At 40.2% G+C, this 20,635-nt stretch overlaps 1 protein-coding gene across 6 annotated transcripts in view; it reads right to left on the bottom strand.

The window, feature by feature from the left end:
* The window catches only part of ARL15 (ARF like GTPase 15), a 407,251-nt gene that overhangs the window by 329,639 nt on the left and 56,977 nt on the right, over positions 1 to 20,635 (bottom strand). For 5 of the 6 annotated variants that reach the window (XM_060009495.1, XM_060009496.1, XM_060009497.1 and 2 more), the window contains exon 2: positions 15,449 to 15,543. The exons of the other annotated variant lie outside the window; for it this stretch is intronic. In XM_060009495.1, coding sequence (XP_059865478.1) covers positions 15,449 to 15,543 — 95 coding nt within the window. The remainder of the gene's footprint in view (positions 1 to 15,448; positions 15,544 to 20,635) is intronic. 6 annotated transcript variants of the gene reach the window in all.

Genomic DNA, 20,635 nt, shown 5'->3' with positions numbered 1-20,635 from the left:
AACTAAGAAAATGTGAAACCAGATCTGGTTCAGACTTAATAACTAAATGCAAATGTGAATCTGAGGTCACATTGCTACATGCTTAGTAAAAAACAACCTTCCTTCTTAAATTCTTATGAGTCGATTATACATTATACATATACAAAATAATCTGTTTAAATTATGTATTATTTATTAAGTAATAATAACTTTAATAAGCAGAAAGAGAAAAATAAATACCGTATGCTGACACATATATATAGAATCTAAAAAAAAAAAAAAAAAAAAAGGTGGTTCTGATGAACCTAGGGGTAAGACAGGAATAAAGACAGACAAAGATGTAGAGAACGGACTTGAGGACATGGGGAGGGGGAAGGGTAAGCTGGGACAAAGTGAGAGAGTGGCATGGACATATATACACTACCAAACGTAAAATAGATAGCTAGTGGGAAGCAGCTGCATAGCACAGGGAGATCAGCTCAGTGCTGTGTGACCACCTAGAGGGGTGGGATAGGGAGGGTGGGAGGGAATATGGGGATATATGTATACATATAGCTGATTCACTTTATTATACAGCAGAAACTAACACAACATGGTAAAGCAATTATATTCCAATAAAGATGTTAAAAAAAACAAACTACCACATGACACAGCAATCCATTTTTGGGTATATATCGGAAAAAAACAAAAACACTAATTTGAAAAGATATATGCACCCCCCCCCAAAATAACTTTAAATATTTAGAAACATTTAACATTGATGGATAAAGCTGGGACTATTATTATTAGTTCAATCTCCAGATATTAAAACTGCTCTCAACTCACAACCTCGGCGTTCCAATGACCTGCCAAAAATCTGAAATGGGGCCTTTGAAGGATGAGAACAAATACGTGAGGTATATCTTTATTTAACTTTGTATGTTAATGTTAAAAGTATTTAATTCTTTGCATCTTTTTCTGAAAACAAGAGTGAAAATATGTACAACCTTATACTTTATACAGTTAAAAATAATGTAATGAAATGGAACGATGTCCGAAATATATAATTAAGTTTAAAAACTGAAGTTACAGAATGGGTGGTATGATCGAACTTATGTTCTTAGAAACGTACACACATGCACGCATGTTTGAGCACAGATACATGTTAATAGTTTGCTAAACTACTTCTGAACAGATATATGCATTAATGGAAAAAGTAATGGAGGAGCTTTTTACTATACTTCTATACTGCTTAAATGTTATGAGCATTTTTTAATTCAAAATAATCAAATAGGGAACTTTTAGTAAGGTACAAAGATTAACAATTAATTCAAAGCATCTCATGGAATGGAAATAACTAGTTATGTCATCAACTAGGGTATTAGAAGGTTTAAGTCATAATGAGAAAGTTGATCTCACTGTTTTTTAAATCATGAGACCAGTATTGGGAAAAGGGTTTTTTTTGTTTTTTTTTTTTAATGCCTTTATCAATAAACACATGATGTCTGATTCCTTGGATGATGACAAGCTGTGGTGGTATAAATAATCCTCTCTGCCACTTTTCAAAACTCTGGCAAGGATAGTTATTCCTTTGCAACTGATATTATCTGACCAGATGATCATGATGTTCCTTTTTTAAGTCTCAAATTCTATGACCCATGAAGTGCTGAGATACCATCACGGCCATGAAATCATTTCCTAGCTTTTGAGTTTTTATAGACCTAGCCTCACCATAGCAGCCTGGTGAGCACAGTCCTTTAAGTGAGTAATTCATTGGCATCATTAATCTCAACTGACATTAGTAGGGTTGATTGAAAACAACAACAACAAAAAATCAGTGGTATTACCAAACCACCACCACTAAGGAGTATATATACTCTTCCGATTACAATTTGAGCATCAGGTACAAAAAGACAAATGATGTATTTGCTCCAACAGCCTTTTTTATCTGAACACACAATATCTCCAAGCCAGCAACTTGGAGAAGACCGGCCAAGAATAAATTTCTGTTGTCATCACTTATATGAAATGCTACTGAGCCGTTATAATATGCCAGTGTTCCACTCTGTAATCATGTATTGCCCACTGGATATATCCATTTAAACAAAACCACTCTTTTCTTCAAACTAATTAAAACTCTCTAATCTCTTATTTTGTAAACCTACTCCAATTATTATTTATGTTGAAACATCTGTCTCATTTCACTAAAATCCTCTGCCTGTGCTCAAAGAAGTACAACTTCCTATTAGTCAACTAAATTGCCTCCAACACATTTAAATGTTGTGGTTTTCTGAGCACAGGCAGAGCAAGTTTAAAAAACAGTGAGGCTAAGAGTGGTCAGTATGTGAACCAGGATTCAATAGTCAATCGTGTCCAAATTGTGTACTCAAGTTACAGGGGGAACTGCTCGTGTATAAGGCTCCCTTACCATTGGCCTGGGTCACGATGATACAAGGTAAAAACAGGCTTAAAAATGTGCTCTACAAGAAAATGACCAAAAGGACCCAAAAAGTAGTAAAAAGGGCAAGGGAATGTGTGTGAGAAGACACATAATACGCCATCAGAACTAAAACTAAGGGTAGAGGATCAACCAAAGGACTCTGGGGGATTGACACAAATTAATTACCTTTCAAGAGTGGTATTTGTGAGAAGTACAGGGGATTACAGCACTGCCCACCCTGCCCGTCATACAAATGCAGTAAAAGTGTGGCAGTCTCCTCCATTTGAAGCCCTTTTCTAATAACCGAAGAGCAATAGCTTTCTGTTGAAATACTAAGACTGGAGTCAAAAGAGCAGGGCCATCACTAACCAGTTTTCTCTGAAAGCATTTAAGACTACTCAGACATGCACAGGAGACACCTCTATCCTGGTTAAGTGAGATCCTTTATTATGACAAGAAGCATCTAGCATTTTTCGAGAGCAGAGGCAGGCAAGTTATACTTCACCTTACTTTCAGATATTCCCCGAGCTGAAAAGCGCCCCACCAGAGCACGTTGAACCCTAGAATCTTCCTTACTAAAAAAATTTAACTGGCTACATGGTCACTTAACTGGAGAACGCAGCTTCCAGTCTCCCTTGCAGCCAAATGTGGTCACATGGCGTCAGTGGAATGGAATGGAAGTGGAAGTGATGTGTGCAACTTCCAGGACACTTGCATAATTAAAAGGAAATTCATTGTTTGCCTCCTTTCCCACTCTTCCTACTCTCCTTATCAGTAGAGAAGTATCCTACAATATTAGAACAGCATACATTTATCAGAACTCAACCAGTGTGCCAATGACATATGATTCAACACGTGGATCAATATAAACAGAAAAACAAGGGGTGAAAACACATCTTAGTATATATGCAAACTGATTACGAAGCAGAAGCATTTGATATAAATTAGTATTGTCAATTTAGAATAGCATGACAGAATTATTAATAAGGTTTCTTTGAATACACAGAACTTTAAATAATACAACTCTCAAAAATAAAAATTCATCACAAATACTACAATTGGAAACCCGGCACACCAAATGTAAACTGTTTTTAAGACTGTTGCCATCTGAGGGTACCACGTTAGCTGATTAAGAGAAACGGAGGTGATCTTTTGCAGGATTTGTCTTGAATGTGCCAAGTCTTCAAAAGTACTTTTTTTTTTTTTTCCGGTACGCGGGCCTCTCACTGTTGTGGCCTCTCCCGTTGCGGAGCACAGGTTCCGGACACGCAGGCTCAGTGGCCATGGCTCACGGGCCCAGCCGCTCTGCGGCACGTGGGATCTTCCCGGACCGGGGCACAAACCCATGTCCCCTGCATTGGCAGGCGGACTCTCAACCACTGCACCACCAGGGAAGCCCAAAAGTACATTTTTAATATAAATTTTTTTTCCATCTATGGGAAACAAACAGTGGGAAACAGGTGGATAATTCAGCAAATGGGGCTGACTAACGGACTAACCATGAGGGAAAAAAGCAAAGTTGCCTCACAGCTTACTCTGAACTAAATTCCAACTGGATTCAAATTTTAAATGTAAAAAAGGAAACCACAAGAGTACCTAGAGGCGGAGGAGGAAGGGGAGGAGGGGGAGAGGATGTCACCTTTATATTCTTAGGGGTGTGGAAAAGCATTCAAGGATGAAAGGAAAGCATCTGGCCATTCTTTCCATATTACCAAATCCCAACACCCTTCCTGTCATTATGGTTACCTCACCTGTAAGGTTAACAAAATTGAAAACCAAAATGGGAATGCAAGAAGAGGGAGCAACCTGGTCACTGAATCTTTCATGGCCAAAAGTAAGCCCAGATTCGGGGGTGAGTGGCTCTTTTTGCCCCGGAAGCACTGCATGTGACTGCTTTCCCAGTGCCCAGCACTGACAACTCCAAAGTCCGAGCCTGAAATACTTTTAACCCCAACCCTGGCTCTAAAACAAACAACAACAAAACAAGCAAACTAAAACAAAACAATAACAAGAGTCAAGAACCCAGGAACTGTTAGAACACTGAGGAGGCTGACAGTAAACGTCCCCTTCCTGACTTCCTGACCAGCCTGCAACACAAGACAGAGGACTGAACTTAGGCTCAAAGGACGCTCCATTCTTCCCATGTTACCCAACTAGAGTCTTTTTCAGGAACGTGGGGCATGAGAATAAGCGGTTATCTCTAAAGTGATCTTAAGTTCATATTCTTCAGCAGTGCCAACTTAACAATTCGACCTTGACATAAAGCCAACTTCACAGACCAATCGTTATTTCAAAGAACAAGAAAAACCTTGAATAAATGCTAAATTTTAAAAAAAAGCTTTCCAGGGCTTCCCTGGTGGCGCAGTCATTAAGAATCCACCTGCCAATGCCGGGGACGGGGTTCGAGCCCTAGTCCGGGAAGATCCCACATGCCGCGGAGCAACCGGGCCCATGCGCCACAACTACTGAGCTTGCATGCTTAGAGCCCGTGCTCTGCAACAATAGAGGACACTGCAATGAGAAGCCCGCGCACCACAACGAAGAGTAGCCTCCGCTTGCTGCAACTGGAGAAAGCCCGCGCACAGTAACAAAGACACAACTCAGCCAAAAATAAATAAAAGAAAATAAATAAATTTATTTAAAAAAAAAAAAAAAGCTTTCCAAAAAGAAACACATCAGGTTGCTGTAATAAAGTAATCAACACATTTCAAGAGCCAAAAAGGTATTCTTTGAGATATGAAAGCTTAACCCAGAAGAGACTGACTATAACTGTCTGGGATTTGGGGCCAGATATTTACGACTGGCAAATGACAAAGATAAAATTAGCTAATTTAAAAATGTAAGTGTTACAGCTATCCAAGCTAATCCACAGCAGTAATTCCAAGGTAAAATACTGCGGTGCTAAGTTTTATAGACGGTGAACTAGGCCATCAATGATTCTTCTAACATGATGAAGGTAATAAGTGGCAGAATCAGGACTCAAATCAAGGTCTTCTAACCCCAAGATCAGAGGTGTTTTGCTCCATCCTATAGCACCTTCCCTGGTGGAAACAACATTTAGGTCAATCTGTAACATTTGAAGGAATCACTAGCACTAGTATTCCGTAAGGAACTGAATTAACTTGGGGGAGTGACAAAGGAAAAGGCTTTGATCCGTGCCATTTTTTTTTTCTGAGAATTTTTTTCATATACTATAATCTAGAAGCAACTAACTCTATTATCCAAGACATAAATGACATGTGCAAAGTACAGTTCAAACACCCCTTCTACAGTAAAATACTGGCATGTGTCTATTGAATATTTCTCTTCTACTCCCAATATTAGTGCAGATAAGGTGATATACTTAAGACTTATGTGGGTAAAGAATCACCTGGAAAAAAAATGCTCTCAAAGTCCTTGGTTTCTCTGGGGCATAGGGAGTCTGTGTCCCTGTAGCAGAGACTGTCAGGGGTTTCACCATATTTATTTTCCTCTCCTTCCTTAGTGAGAGAACTGTGTACGTGGCCCTGTGGGGAAAATGCTGTACTTTCCAGCCTTACTTGTGGTTAAGTATGACCGTAAGTTCTGAAGTATGGAAGTAAGCAAAACTAGGATGAAATCCTAGGATGTTTCCTTAAAGAAAGGGGGCAGACTATTCTTTGCCCTTCTTCTCACTGTCTGAAATGTGGGCATGATTGCTTGAGCTCAAGCAGCCATTTGGGACAATGAGGTATATGCCATGCTTTGTCAGATAAAGCAACAAAATAGAAAGAGGCTGGATTCTGAAAGATCAGAGGCCACCGTATTAGACTATTTACCTCCAAATTTGTTTACAGAAATAACTTTCTAGCTTATTTATGCTGCCGTACATTGGAGAATAGAACCTAATTCTAACTGATTGAGCCCCCATGATTTTTACTGCTTTGCAACATTTTCAAGCATCTCAATTATCTCAAAAGACGTCATTAAATTCTCATTTTTAATTTACTTTAAATCCAAATATATATATATTTACCAAAAGTACATATATGACCATGCCTATGTATAGAGTTGGAGACTCTGCTGCAAATTTAAATAGCATCAAAAAGCCCCACTCTGGGGTACATTAGGTATCCCTCAACCACACTCAAATGACCACCTATTTATATCCTTTCTACAACACCTAACACACTGCACTGTGTTTGCCAACACCACCCCTGCTCTCCCTGCCAACTAGACTAGAAGTTCTCTAGCTCACTAGAAATGCCTAGCAAAACGCCCAGCACAGTGCAGACGCTCAGAAAATGTTTGTGGACTGACTGAACAAGTCAAAAACGGGCTTTAACAATGGGATTCCCTGTTATAATTGGAAATCCTCTCAAGGTACTGGTTAGACGTGGTATTGAGTTGTGAATTTATCCCGTGGTTTCCAACCTGGGCAATGTTTAAAAATGGCAAATCTCTGGATCCCGCCCGACCCAGGATCACTGAATCAGAACCACCTGGGTTGGATTCTAGGCACTTGCAGTGTATACAAACTAGACCTACGCTGCTTATACAACAACTCACTTTCAAGGAAGGAAGGGAAGGACATAGTAGAGTAACTTGAAAATCCTGTTTTGATGTTAGCATATGAAATAGAGGGAAATGCCTCTCTCTGGAGTTAGAGTGAAAAAGTGCCTATTGCCTTTTATCATTTTACCTTCTACTTCGTCTAGGGTTAACTTTCCTGCCCCTATAAAATGCTACTGCCATTCTGTGAACTCCTTTGAAATAGTTCAAACCATGAAGACAACGTTGCTAACATTCATTTTCTCTAACTCAGTATTTTTCCTTAAAATTCAAAATGTCATCAATTATTAGTTACCACTCTCCAAACCCCACACTTACAAATAATAAATGCCAGCATTTAGGTACATTTTAAATAAGTACTTTCCAAATTTTATTTTACACACCTAACTAAAATCGGTTTCTTCAGTGTTGTCTACAGTCATTAACATTTTATTGACTTCGTATGGACTTAGAAAGCTTTTATGGGCCTTTTTTCTCCACCGCAAGCTATCTGGGGTAGCATTTTAAAGCTCTTCTAGGAAGTTAGTGTTTCTCTTAAAGTACTCACCTCTGATAGAAAACCCAACACTTACTATAATAAGAACTACCAATCTAAACAGCTAGATGTTGGCCTTTTGCAACAAGCCTTCTTCTTTTCAGGTCAGCAATACTAGTTAAATACCATCCAGTCCCATCAGTAATCCGATAATAAATATTCAGTCACATTAACAAAGTCTTCAAACTTCTGAATTACTGGTGATACTTAATATTACATAATGATGTTCAAAGTTCTAACCCTTGATTAATCTATTAAAAATAAGCCTGCGGGCTTCCCTGGTGGCGCAGTGGTTGAGAGTCCGCCTGCCGATGCAGGGGACACGGGTTCCTGCCCTGGTCCGGGAGGATCCCACATGCCGCGGAGTGGCTGGGCCATCAGCGCTGAGCCTGCGCGTCCGGAGCCTGTGCTCCGCAACGCGAGAGGCCATGACAGTGAGAGGCCCGCGTAACGCAAAAAAATAAATAAATAAATAAAATAAATAAATAAAAATAAGCCTTCAAAACCGACAGTCACCATGCCTGGCCATCTAAATACAATTCGCCCAATGGTTGTGTTAGTAAAAATATCATCCTACATTATTATTCAGAATCATAAGGAAATGAACCACTGTAGATATTTAGATATTCCTTCTAAATGTGCTATACTTGGCTTTTTTGTCTTATTTCCTCATTTATAGAGATAATTATACTTACCTCACGGGTTAGGTTTTTCCCTACAATCACATGATTTTTAATATGCTTCTCAAATAATAATCAATAAATGGCAGGATAATAGTATTATTATATAATTTGCTGCCTTCTTTTTGTAATGACTCAAATGTATTAGTTTGGGTCATCTTAAAATAACTAATTATTTAACTTTATGTTAAATCAGATTTCTTATGTAATACCGGAGTGTGTAGACAAGCTACACTGCAAGCACCAAGGTTAAGAAAATGTGAACACACCTTGAAACTGGAAAAAACCTTACTAAATTTTCTCCTTAGAAGATTGAATTAGTCATCAGAATCTCCTGCATCTCAGGACCAGATGGCTTCACTGGTGAATTTTACTAAACATTTAAAGAAGAACACCAATCCTTCTGAAACTCATTCCAAAGAAAATCAGAGAAGGGAATACTCCCAAACTCATTTTATAAGACCAGTATTATCTGGATACCCAAACACAGAAAAGGACACTACTAGAAAAATAAAACTGTAGGTCAATATCCCTGATGAATATAGGGATAGTGCAAAAATTCTCAATAAAATACTAGCAAACCAAATTCAGCAGCATATGAAAACAATCACTCATCATGATCAACTGGGATTTACCCCTGGGACGCAAAGATGGTTCAACAAACAAAATCAATGTGATATGTCACATTAACAGAACAAAAGTCATATCATCATCTCAATAGATAAAGAAAAAAGCATTCGACAAAATTCAACATCCATTCATAATAAAAACTCTTAAATTAGCCATAGAAGGAACACATCTCAACATAATGAAGGTCATATGACAAGTCCACAGCTAACATCATACTCAATGGTGAAAGGTTGGAAGCTTTTCCTCTAAGATCAAGACAAAGATTCCCAGTCTCACCACTCCTAGTCAACATAGTACTAAAGTCCTAGCTAGAGCAAGCAAGCAAGAAAGGAAAAAAAAAAAAGATATCAGACTTAGGAAAAAAGTATAATCTATTTGTAGGTGACATGATTTTAATATATAGAAAATCCTAAAGACTCAACCAAAAAAACTGTTAGATGTAATCAATGAATCAGTTAAATTGCACGGTACAAAATTAACCTACAAAAAATCAGTAGCATTTCTATCCACCTACAATGAATTTTCTGAAAAAGAAATAAATTGATCCCATTTACGATAACATCAAAAACAATAAAAAACTTATCCATAAATTTAACAAAGGAGGTGAAAGATCTCTTCTGAAAATAAGACCTTGATGAAAGGAACTGAAGACACAAATAAACAGAAAGGGTGTTATTTGGGTGGTCCACCATTTCTTAAAACCCGACGGGCCCAGAGTCACACATACGTTCCTCAAAGATCATTTTCTAGTCCCCACTTATCATATTTCTCATTCTGTCAGTCCTATCATCAATCTCCATGGGAAAAACTTCTCCAAGGTTCAGGCTCAGGGCGAACATGAGGAGGACTGTCTCTGCACGGCGGCTGGGTCTGCTTCCTCCTCCCTGTTTTGCTGCGACATGCGCTCCTCTTTCATTTGAAACAGCCACACTCACCTCATTGGGCTGCAGTCCCTGCAGGCAGGTGGAGGGGTGTGCCAGGCCGCAATGCCCCCACCTGAAGCCCCTCGAGGTTTCATAGCACAGGGGCAGAGCTCAAGGTCAGAGATAGGTGGGTGCCTTCCTCCTCCTGACGCCGCTATCACATCAGCACAGAGCCACATGTAATCAGGCATGCAGAGGACAACGCCAACATCCTCTAAACCTTCCTGAGAGCCTGGCTGGCCACCAGTTCCCATCCCCATCCCGCTTTGAGCATTTCTCAGATTCTCCCTTGCTTCTCTATTTTGCACAGACCCTCCTCCAGTCATGCTCAGACAACAGCACTCAACTCACCTCTGTCCTACGGGTCTCATCCTTCCTTTCCGACCTTTTGACCAACTGATTTGCTGAGTTTCATACTATGATAAAATATGCTTCTAGATTTCCAAACTTTGAAAATAATTCAAGGAGTTTTTACTGTTACTGATTTGCTATCAAAGGCTTCTTTGACCTTCTAAAGGAATTCATTATTTGGCTCCTTCAGTCAATCCATGAACCAGGCTTTAGTCCTGTTGTCACAAAAACTAGGAGAATTGGGTTTGAGTCCCAACACCCGCATTAACGAGTCCTATCCCTTGAACAAGTCACACAGCCTTTCAATGAGTTGGTGTCCTCATCTACAAACTGAAGCTGTTAGGCTAGAAATAACATTTGCCAGAGAAATGACTGATACCTTCCAGTTCTAAAATTTTATGAGTCTAAGTACTTACTGAACCCAGACTCTGTATTAAGATGGCAGAATGGGGGAGGATACAAAAAAGTTGATCTCAATGAACACACAATCTGAGAAAATACTGTATCGACTTCTAAATTACATGTTAAATCCAGAAGGATTAAAGGGCTAGATGGTAAAATAACAATAATAATAGTAATGATGACTTTTTTTGTGTGGTACTTGGGCCTCTCACTGTTGTGGCCTCTCCTGCCGCGGAGCACAGGCTCCGGACACGCAGGCTCAGCGGCCATGGCTCACGGGCCCAGCCGCTCCGCAGCATGTGGGATCTTCCCGGACCGGGTCACGAACCCGCGTCCCCTGCATCGGCAGGCGGACTCTCAACCACTGCGCCACCAGGGAAGCCCTAATGATGACTTTTTGAGGAATATATATGGAAATATTTTTAAAATCCTGCATTGGGAAACATCTTCTATACCCTTCTTCTGGCAATAGTGCCTTGATTTATCAAGGAGAACCACTTCCCCACACACAGTCTATATAGTTTGGGTGGAGCTGAGCCCACCTCCAGCTCCACAGTTACAGGCTTGGCCAATCACAGCCTCACATCCTCCTGGCCATGGGTCTGGTTCATGGAGGGACACATAACCTCAGCAGGACAATGAGAGGAAATAAGAGTCTGGAATAGGATGACTTTTGTTGGAATTATTAGAAACAAGCGTTTTCTTGGAAAGGGCTGCTCCCTGTATAGCTTCTGGCAGCCATCTTGCCACCAGGAGGGGAGGTCCTGCCTGAAGATGGAGCCAACACAGAGTAAAGCAGAGCTGAAAAGGGGGGTATGCAAGTCACCTCTGACAAGCTTGCTTGTGGCTCTGAATCCAGATAGCCTGAATCCAGTTACCCTTTTTTCCTAGGCCAGCTTGAAGTTTCTGGCCGCAACCAAGAATTATAATACACTCCCCTCAGAGCTTTCCAATGAAAGTAAGACTATAACCATCCCAAGGGTGGAAAAATCTATTTGCCCATACCTTTTCAATATATTTAGTATATAAATAAGCCCTGGATCCGAATCTCTAGAGGCACACAACCTTACAAACTTAAAAGCGAGTGCCCTTCACAGTACGAAAAAATATCCTCTTGCAAACATGGCAGCAAAGAAATGTTTAATCATTTAGCTATTTTAAGAGCATGTTTCCAAGTATTAACGATAGTAGAATATTATTACCTGCTTAGGGATAGTTTCAGAAATATTAAATAGGTGGCAGGCCATTACAGACTGTATGACAACTCATTTCTGTAAAACTATGATGAGTATCATTAAATGGTCCTGGTAGTATCTTTTGAGAAAATGTGCATCACAGAACTTCTGAAAATGTGCCACTAAACCTAGATTTAGACTGTCATGAATACACGTAATCTTGGACAACTCAATTGTTATCTGTAATAAACATAAATAAAGCCTATGCAAGCTGACAACCTGAAATTATCCACCCTCTTGTTCTTCTCTTAAACAGAGACTGTTTTGTAATTAAATCTTTGCTAGTCTAGGCAGCAGCTGAGATTCATAAAAAACAGGGACTATTGAAAAGGCCTGACAATCAATGTGTAGTATAAACAGAAAAACACAGACGTGGTAACTGAGAGTGAAGGGCCTGAGCTTTCTGATAATACTAAAATTCCAGGGGTCACTGGACTACAGCCCCTGGGCCAAATCTGGTCTGCTGTCTTTGTTGATAATGTTTCACTGGACTACACAGAGCCATGCCCATTTGTTTGGTTTTGCCTTGGCTGCTTGCACGGTACAATAGCAGAGTTGAATGACTGCAAGAGACCAGAGAGCCTACAAAAACTAAAATAATTACTATCTGGCCCATTATAGAAAAACTTGAGGTCCTCTGCTCTATGGTCTAAGTCTTTATTGATCATTTACCATCCTCTAGACTATGGGAATAGAGTGGGTGGGCCACTATGGTAACAGAAAGATATATGAAAATAAGAGACAGCCTCTATCAGCAGGCAAGAACTTAAATGAGGATATAATACACATCAGAGACCATGGCAGGTGGGAAATAACTTCCCAAATCTCATTAGGACTAGGGGAAGGTTCCAAACTCAAATGCTTGCAGAGACAGACAATGAGGGGCACAAAGAAATGGTAATTGATGACCATGTGATGCACCTGAAGGTCTGAGTTCCATCCAAAGGGGGCAGCAGTCACTCACGAATGGGGACCCAACTTTATCAGCCTTCCCATTCTCTAGTTTTCCAAAAGAAGCCAGAAGCTGAAATTGTATGTGGAAATCTTTATCTTAAATGTTGACAACAAATTTTAAGAAACTGTAAACAGTATGTAGGCCAAGCAAAATACATTAGAGGACAGTGGGCCACATGTTTGACACAGGCTAAGAACTGACAGTGTGCGAAGTAAGGATGGACAAATGTGGGCCAGAATTTGACCAATGGTCAAAAAGCAGATAGCTGAGAAGTTAGGCCCAAATCTCTCACTCTTAGATCTTGGACAAGCCATCTTCCCTCTCTAGGCCTTAGTTTCCACAAAATGACAACAGAATTAAATGACTGGAAGTTCCCTTTAGCAATACACATTTATTCTTCTATAAGGATTTCCTAAAATATTATCCTTATAAGGGAAAAACTCTAGATTTCACCCATCTAATAATTTACAGAAGATTTTACAAAACAAAAACACCACCTACTTGTACTGTGAATGTTAGGGAAACAAGACCAGGCTGCATAAAAATAACTGACAAATTAACGTACTTCATGGTCCTGTGTCACAAGTAGTTTCATAAATTTTTATCAACTTTCTCATGTCAAATATCATTAGAGCAAGGCACACCCAAACTCAACATCACAACCACCCAGAAAGAAAGGGTCTTTATCTGTAAGGAAGTGTGAAACAGAACCATTGAACAAAATAAATGTATTTTAATACCACTCCCTAAAACATGGGAAAGAATTCTCTCCTGCCTACACCTAAGAGTTTTTTTTTTTTAAAGTTGGGATCACAAAATCAAACACAATAAAGGTCAATCTAAGAAATAATCTAGACTAGCAGCAATACCATCACTTCCTGTTATAAAAAGAGTAATGGGCTTTTGAATCAGAGATGGAATTTGATAGAAAACCCCTCCTATCAGGCTCTGGAAACTGAGTTCAGGGCGAACATTATCTGCCTCTGCCCAGCCCTGTCCCTCCCCATCATTTTCCTCTGTTCATGATTTCTCTAATTCCACACATCATTTCAACAAAGAAAAAGGCAACCATAAAAATGTCATCAGAAGGTGAACCATCACAATTAAAAATTATAGCACTGCTGGTGCTTTTAGTATTTTTACAATTTAAAATTTTGAAATGAAAAATGTAATTTCAGTAAATGCTATTATCAATCTCAATATTAACCTTCAATGCATTCTACTTCGAAAATGAATAAGGAAAATGCTCTAATGAGTCCATATAAATTTTCTTTATGGACCCAGATTTAATTTGGGAGTAGCGGAATTTCCTTCTGCCCACATGTTATTATGTTTGAGGCTGCCTTTCATTAACTTCAATATTCCCTTCTGCTATCCTTCTATGAATATACCTTTCAGAGAGTGTCCTATCCCTTTACTCAGTCTCTCTCAAATAAACGCTAAAAGAAATCTTTAAGCATGTTATATGATATTCAAAAGAAATGAGTAATTCAGGATGCATAACAAGCAGTCACTAAATCTGAAGAGAAATTATGTAAAAGAACTCTCTGGAATAGTACGTGCTCAAAGAAATAGTCATATCTCTCTTGCCTTTTTGAAATTAGGAAAAAAATTAAATGACAAAAAATTTAATTCTTTCTTCGGATTAAATGAGCAAAGAAACTTTTTAAAATAAACAAAATCCTAAATTTTAAAATCTTTTCAAAGAGATAAGGTGATGTAGTGACAAAAGAACGGAACACAAGCCAGATGATCTGGGCTTAGGTGCTGAAGCAACTGACTGGCTATGCTGTATGTTCTAAGGAGCCTCCTGGGTCCTGAGCAGACACCCTGTGAAAAGAGGCTCTGGGGCTTCCCTGGTGGCGCAGTGGTTGAGAGTCCGCCTGTCGATGCAGGGGACACGGGTTCGTGCCCCGGTCCGGGAGGATCCCACATGCCGCGGAGCGGCTGGGCCCGTGAGCCATGGCCGCTGAACCTGCGCCTCCGTAGCCTGTGCTCAGCAACGGGAGAGGCCACAGCAGTGAGAGGCCCGCGTACCACAAAAAAAAAAAAAAAAAAGAGGCTCTGATTTCTGAAGTCCTTCCATGACTGTTCTATTAATTCTACGATGAGACTCTTTCTGGTAATATTGTATCAATTCATGTGGAATGTAAACTAGGTCAAAAGGATTGTCAGCACAGCACTCCCTCCTCAGCTCTTCATTTTAATGTCCCCCCTGGGGGAAGGGTAATTGAGAGATTTCTGAGCCTTAATCCCTTAAATCATAACAATGTCCCAGAAACAACAAGCATGTCCTAGAAAGTTTAGGGGTTCTTTAAGGGGCCATTTCCTGAGCCAAGTTTTCTTCTTTTACACTCATTCAGAGTTAACAGGTGTACAAGATCTACACTCACTGTTTTGAAACTAATAAAATGGCCTTCACTTACTCCTGTTCTCTTTCTCTGTCAAATTAAAATAGTTCTCTCCAGATAGACTCCACAAACCCTTCTGCTTCCCCTTATTGTTTGTTTGTTTTCTCTAATCTGAAACTGGCTTCTTAAAGATCGTTATGATCTGCAAATCCTCAAAATCAAAGGTCTTTTCCTCAATCTTAATTTTCTTGGATTTTCTGATACATCTGACTCCGATCACTCATTCATATATCAAACAAATTTTTCCTGAGTGCGAACAAGGCAGATGCCACACTAGGTGGGCACTGCTTATACATGCTGCGTGAGATGTGAAACCAACCCTCCAGATCTCACAACCCAGAGACAGGTATAAATAGACAGTTATCCAAAAATTTCTAGAGAGATCAGTAGACACCCACCTTGAATTTCCTTGAAATTCTAGAAATCACGGGGCTGGCCAATAAGATATAAGTTCCCAGAGGCTGAATGGATGTTGAACAAAGTAACCCAGCCTGTTTTAAGAGTCACAAGTTAATAGTTAATAATGATATCATTCAACCAATTACCTAATTCTAAAACCTCAGCCTTTGCCTGCCATATCCAATTAGAAATAGTATCCAGCCTGTTCTTTCAATCCTGCCTCCCCTCCCCCAAAATCATTACTGGTCCCAGAATCTCCCCTTGGCCAACGTTCTTCTCATCTACATACTCCCTCCAGTGAGCTCATCCACTTCCAACATTTAACCATGGCCTCTCAGCTGCCACTCCCAGATCTGCTGTAGCCCCAACCTCTCCTCCAAGCTTCAGACTCCAGAGCAAACCGTCTGATGCACACACCCACATAGACATCGCATGGATGCCTCAAACTCAACACGTCCAAACTAACCTCCCCAACCTCCTCCTCTAAACAAACAAAGCTGGTGACTTTTACATGTTTTTTGAATCTGCCCCCTTTTCTCTATCCCTGCTACCATTGCCAAGGAGGTAACTTTTGTCTCATCCAAAATGTTGTCCCCCAGTTCAGGCACTCATCACCTCCCACGTGGCAACTGTTTTCTCAGTGAACTCCTGGCTTCTGTCTTCTTGCCATCCCTATCACTTATACATGCCTGCACACTATGGCCTGAAGAATCTTCCTCAACTATCAGACGCCCCATTGAATACAGCCTAACGCTCAAATTCTTTTGCCTGAATCCTTGGATTCAGAGTGACCACAAAGTCCTTTGGGTACTAAAACCGATATATCAGGGACCATGTGAATAACTCCCAGCCATCTTCATGGAAGAAGATATTTAGATGACATGGGAAAAATTAAACTTTGCAGATAATGGAGGTATTCACATAGAAAACTCTGTGGTCAATCTGTCCCTATCAGATTTCTGCAATCATATCTCCCACACCCCTGTCCGACACACGCCCACCAGAACAATCAAGCTGGCTTCCTCCCTAATACATATCTTTGGCCTGCCTGCCCTTTTTTTGGCTCATCCTGGTGCTTTCTCCTAATCACATGATTCTAATTAATAACCTTCCAGCCCCAGCTCTCTCCCTGGGTAATATCTTCGTGGACCCGTCTAGTCTAGACATCTCACCTTTGTCTAAACAGCCACAGCATTCCCCTTTTATACTAATTCTCATTTGGCAATGTATTATGTACTATCTATTCTACTACTATTTAAATTCTGTGATAATTAAACTATGATAATATTTCCCTGTCTGTATTCATCTTGTCCAACAAGGTCACAAGGTCTTTGGAGCCAGGGAGCGTGTCTTAAATACTCTTTTGGCATCTGCTATCAAGCCTAGGCTTATATACAGAAAATGTCGGATACAAGCTAGTCAACAGCTGAAAAAAAAAAACAATACTGAGCCCTAAAACAATCTCTTATACTCTCAGGTTACTCATATCATCCTAAAATAAATTATCAGAGTTAAAATAGAGGTCTTCCTATCATCTACTAGTATCGAACTCTGGTCCTTCTTTGAAGCTAGGGAAAAGCTGTGTGTCTGAAAAGAAGAGGATGATCCCTGAAAGAAAGCTTTTCAGTAATACTGGTCTCATAAATGTAATTCAAGCAAGTTACACCCGGTTTAGATTATAACCAAATTACCTAAGTATTTAAACATGTATCCTCTGTCCTTTTAAATCATGCATTTTCAGTGGGGTAATACTGCCCCCCAAAGGGGTGCAAGAGATTCTTGGGGAGGGGGGCAGCAAAAAAATCTTGCTCTTTTGACCTACAAAGCAAAGATATACATACAGCACATAAACTCATATACAATATCTGTGGTATTAAGGAAAAAAAGTATACAAAGGCTCTTGAGGAGGGGGAAAATAATGAAGAAAAGGTTGAGAGATGCTGTTTCAAACCAAATAGACTGTCTGCTCTGCTAACTTTGCTAAAATTTTATAGTTCTTCAACAGCATTCAAAGACCATACAAAGGAACAAAATCTAGAAGACAAATAATTTAGATGAGAAGTATTTTTGTGTTTTCATGGTCTCAAAAATTTCTTTTGTATTTTGTTAAATGTTCATTTTTCCCCCTGCTAAAGGGAGGGTATCACTGGGTAGACATAAAGGTGAAAAGAGTTTCCTATTAAAAGTGACTTGGAAATTAAGGAATTAAAGGTTTGTTTTTTAAGAAAAATGCTTTTTAAAATACATTATCAAATATGTGTGAGAAAGTAGCTAGGGCTGAATTAAGATTGAATAGTTATTTATATCTGTTTCCTGTTTAGCCTTTTGACAAAGTTCAGCCCTGTATTTTATAGCTAGCCCTGGAAAAGATTTCCCAGAATAACCCTGATGTGGGGTCTGCTGGTAGGGAGGACCCCAGAACTACATCCTGCAATTCACACCCTATGAACACACAGTCTGCTAAACTCAAAAACTTCAAAACAAAAACCAAAACGTCACTGTCCCATTTCCTCTGCCAAACCGTGCTTTGAAACTCCAAAACACAAAGAAGGAGAGGAAAGGAAAAAAAAAAAAAAAACTAAACATGTTTAGAAACAAAGGCAGGTTGTGAGAAACATTAATATTCCTTCCTTATTTTTTTTTAATTAAGCCATAAATTCCTCTGCACGATCTGAAAAATGGACTACTTGAGACTATGCGAGAAATAATTATCACAGTCGTAGCATATTTGGGGTGTGAATGTAACATTTTTACCCAATATCAACATATGATTCAAATGTTTGTCAGGTTGGGCAGTCAGGAAAATGAAGATCTCAAATCAGAGACAAAACAAAGTAAAATGAAATAGAAGGAAAACCTAACAATAGCAGAACTGCCATAATTGGGGCATGAGAGTTTGTGAGTATGAAAGAGAAAAGATGATGGGGCTTTACAGGATAGAAGACAAGACTCCTGGCTTTGGAAGTGGGCCCCTGAAGCACCTGGGCACATTTGGCAAAAAAGATGGGAACAAGAAAGGGAACACAGAGCTGATGGTAAGGAAGTAATTTACCCCTATGGTTACACCATCAAAAATGGAGGTTCTCTAGGAACCCTACAGAAAAGATGGTTTAAGATCCATCTCTACATTGCCAACCTCAACGGCCTGAAAATTTTCACCCGTTTTCTTACTGGATGTTCTGCATCTGCACACTGAAGACTACTCACTGTTTCTAAAACAAATCTGTTTCTCCCAAGTTGTTATTCTCTTCCATCTCCTATTTCATTGGCCAATCCTTCCCCATCTCCTTGATGATCTCCTCCTCCCCAGCCATTACTGGTCCTGAGGTCTTCTCTGAGGCTCTTCTCATCTACACACTCCCTCTACCGACCTCTTCCACCTCCCACATTTAAAAATGACCTTTAAGCTCCCACTCCCAAATCTCTTGATCTAGCCCTGACCTCTTCCCCAGGCTTCCAATTCTCCCTGCAAATTGTCCACTGTACACATCTACATGGACGTTCCATAGACGCCTCAAAATCAACATGTCCACAACTAACCTTCCCAAACCCGTTCTTCCTCCTGTATTCTACATTTCAGTTCACAGCACCACACATCCAAGTTATTGAGCCAGAGTCAGGGAATCCTGCTTAACATTCTCATCTCAACACAACTTTTTTTTTTTTTTTTTTTTTGCCGTAAGCGGGCCTCTCACTGTTGTGGCCTCTCCCGTTGCCGAGCACAGGCTCCAGACGCGCAGGCTCAGCGGCCATGGCTCACGGGCCCAGCCGCTCCGCAGCATGTGGGATCCTCCCGGACCGGGGCACAAACCCGTGTCCCCTGCATCAGCAGGCAGACTCTCAACCACTGCACCACCAGGGAAGCCCTCAACACAACTTTTTATCATTTTTACCTCTTACAAATTTCTTGACTCAGTTTGCTTAATCCCTGCCACGTAGGCCCTAGTACAAAAAGTCCTCTCCATCTCACACCCAGACTGCCGAAGTACCTCCTAGAGATCTCCCTGCCTCCAAACTTAGCCCTACCCTACAGCCAACCTCCCCCCACCCCAATCTGGCTAAAATGCAAAGTGACTGATGCGTTTAGAGGAGGCAGTGAAACCACTGAACAGACCCCGATACCTCCCAAGTAATGACAACCTTAGTGACACATATGTAGTGCTTATTGTCAGGGACTATTCAAAACACATGATGTATATTAAGGCTGACAATGATTCTATGAGGTAGATGTTATTATTATCCCCATTGTACGAATGAAGGTACCACGGAACAGGGAAGTTAAGTAACTTGGGAAAGTTACTAGATAACTTGCGAAAGTAGGTGAGAATTGAACCTAGGAAATCTAATTCCAGAGTCAGTGCTCTTAGCTACGACACTCTTCTCCAGGCTGGTCTCTCCCCGCAGCCCTCTTTGGATAGATACTTCCTGCCGTGCACTTCACATTGAGTAATACCAAATTGCCCATAGTTCCCTCCACACAGCAGACTGTGCCTCTGCTTACGCTAGTCGTCTCAGGGGAACGAGCTTTCCAATGGTTTTTACCAGGCAACCTCTGAATACATTTCACACCTCAGCTCCATCAGCATCTCCAAGCAACCTTTTCTGAACCTCAGGCCTCAATGTCCAGCTCCCCGTCTCCCAAAATCACCACACCCCCCTACCCTGCCCATACTTCTATTTTAGCATTTATTACACTATCCTGAAATTACTTATGTGTCTGTTGCTCCTGGAAACCATCTCTCATTCATCCCTTCTTGCAGTCCTGATATGTAGGATACACTGAAAAATTGTGAGAAGTGAACTCTGATGACAACCACAGTAGAATGAAACTAGAGAGTTTATAGGATTAAGAACTGTCTTGGGGAAAAAAAACAAAAACAAACCCTGGTGCCTCTGCTTTTCAGCACTTCACACTCTGCCAATCTACTCATTCAACATTTCCTAATACTAAGCATACACACCACATTTCTCAGAAGTTTTACTCGCTCATTTGAAAACCCTACAGATGATATCCTACCTGGTAATCAACAGTTTCCCATTACCAAGGTTCAAGCAATGTCCACTGGTAACAAATTAATAAAGAATTGTAAGAGGGCATGCCCAGCCACTTTGGGACAATCAACCTCACTGACCTGTTTGCCAAGAATGCTCATGAAAACTTAACCATTTTCTAGTTATAAACTTCA

This window comes from Delphinus delphis, chromosome 3 (assembly GCF_949987515.2).
Source record: "Delphinus delphis chromosome 3, mDelDel1.2, whole genome shotgun sequence".
NCBI lineage: Eukaryota > Metazoa > Chordata > Mammalia > Artiodactyla > Delphinidae > Delphinus > Delphinus delphis.
Note: the sequence above shows the minus strand (reverse complement) of the source record. Positions and strands in the feature narration are given on the sequence as shown.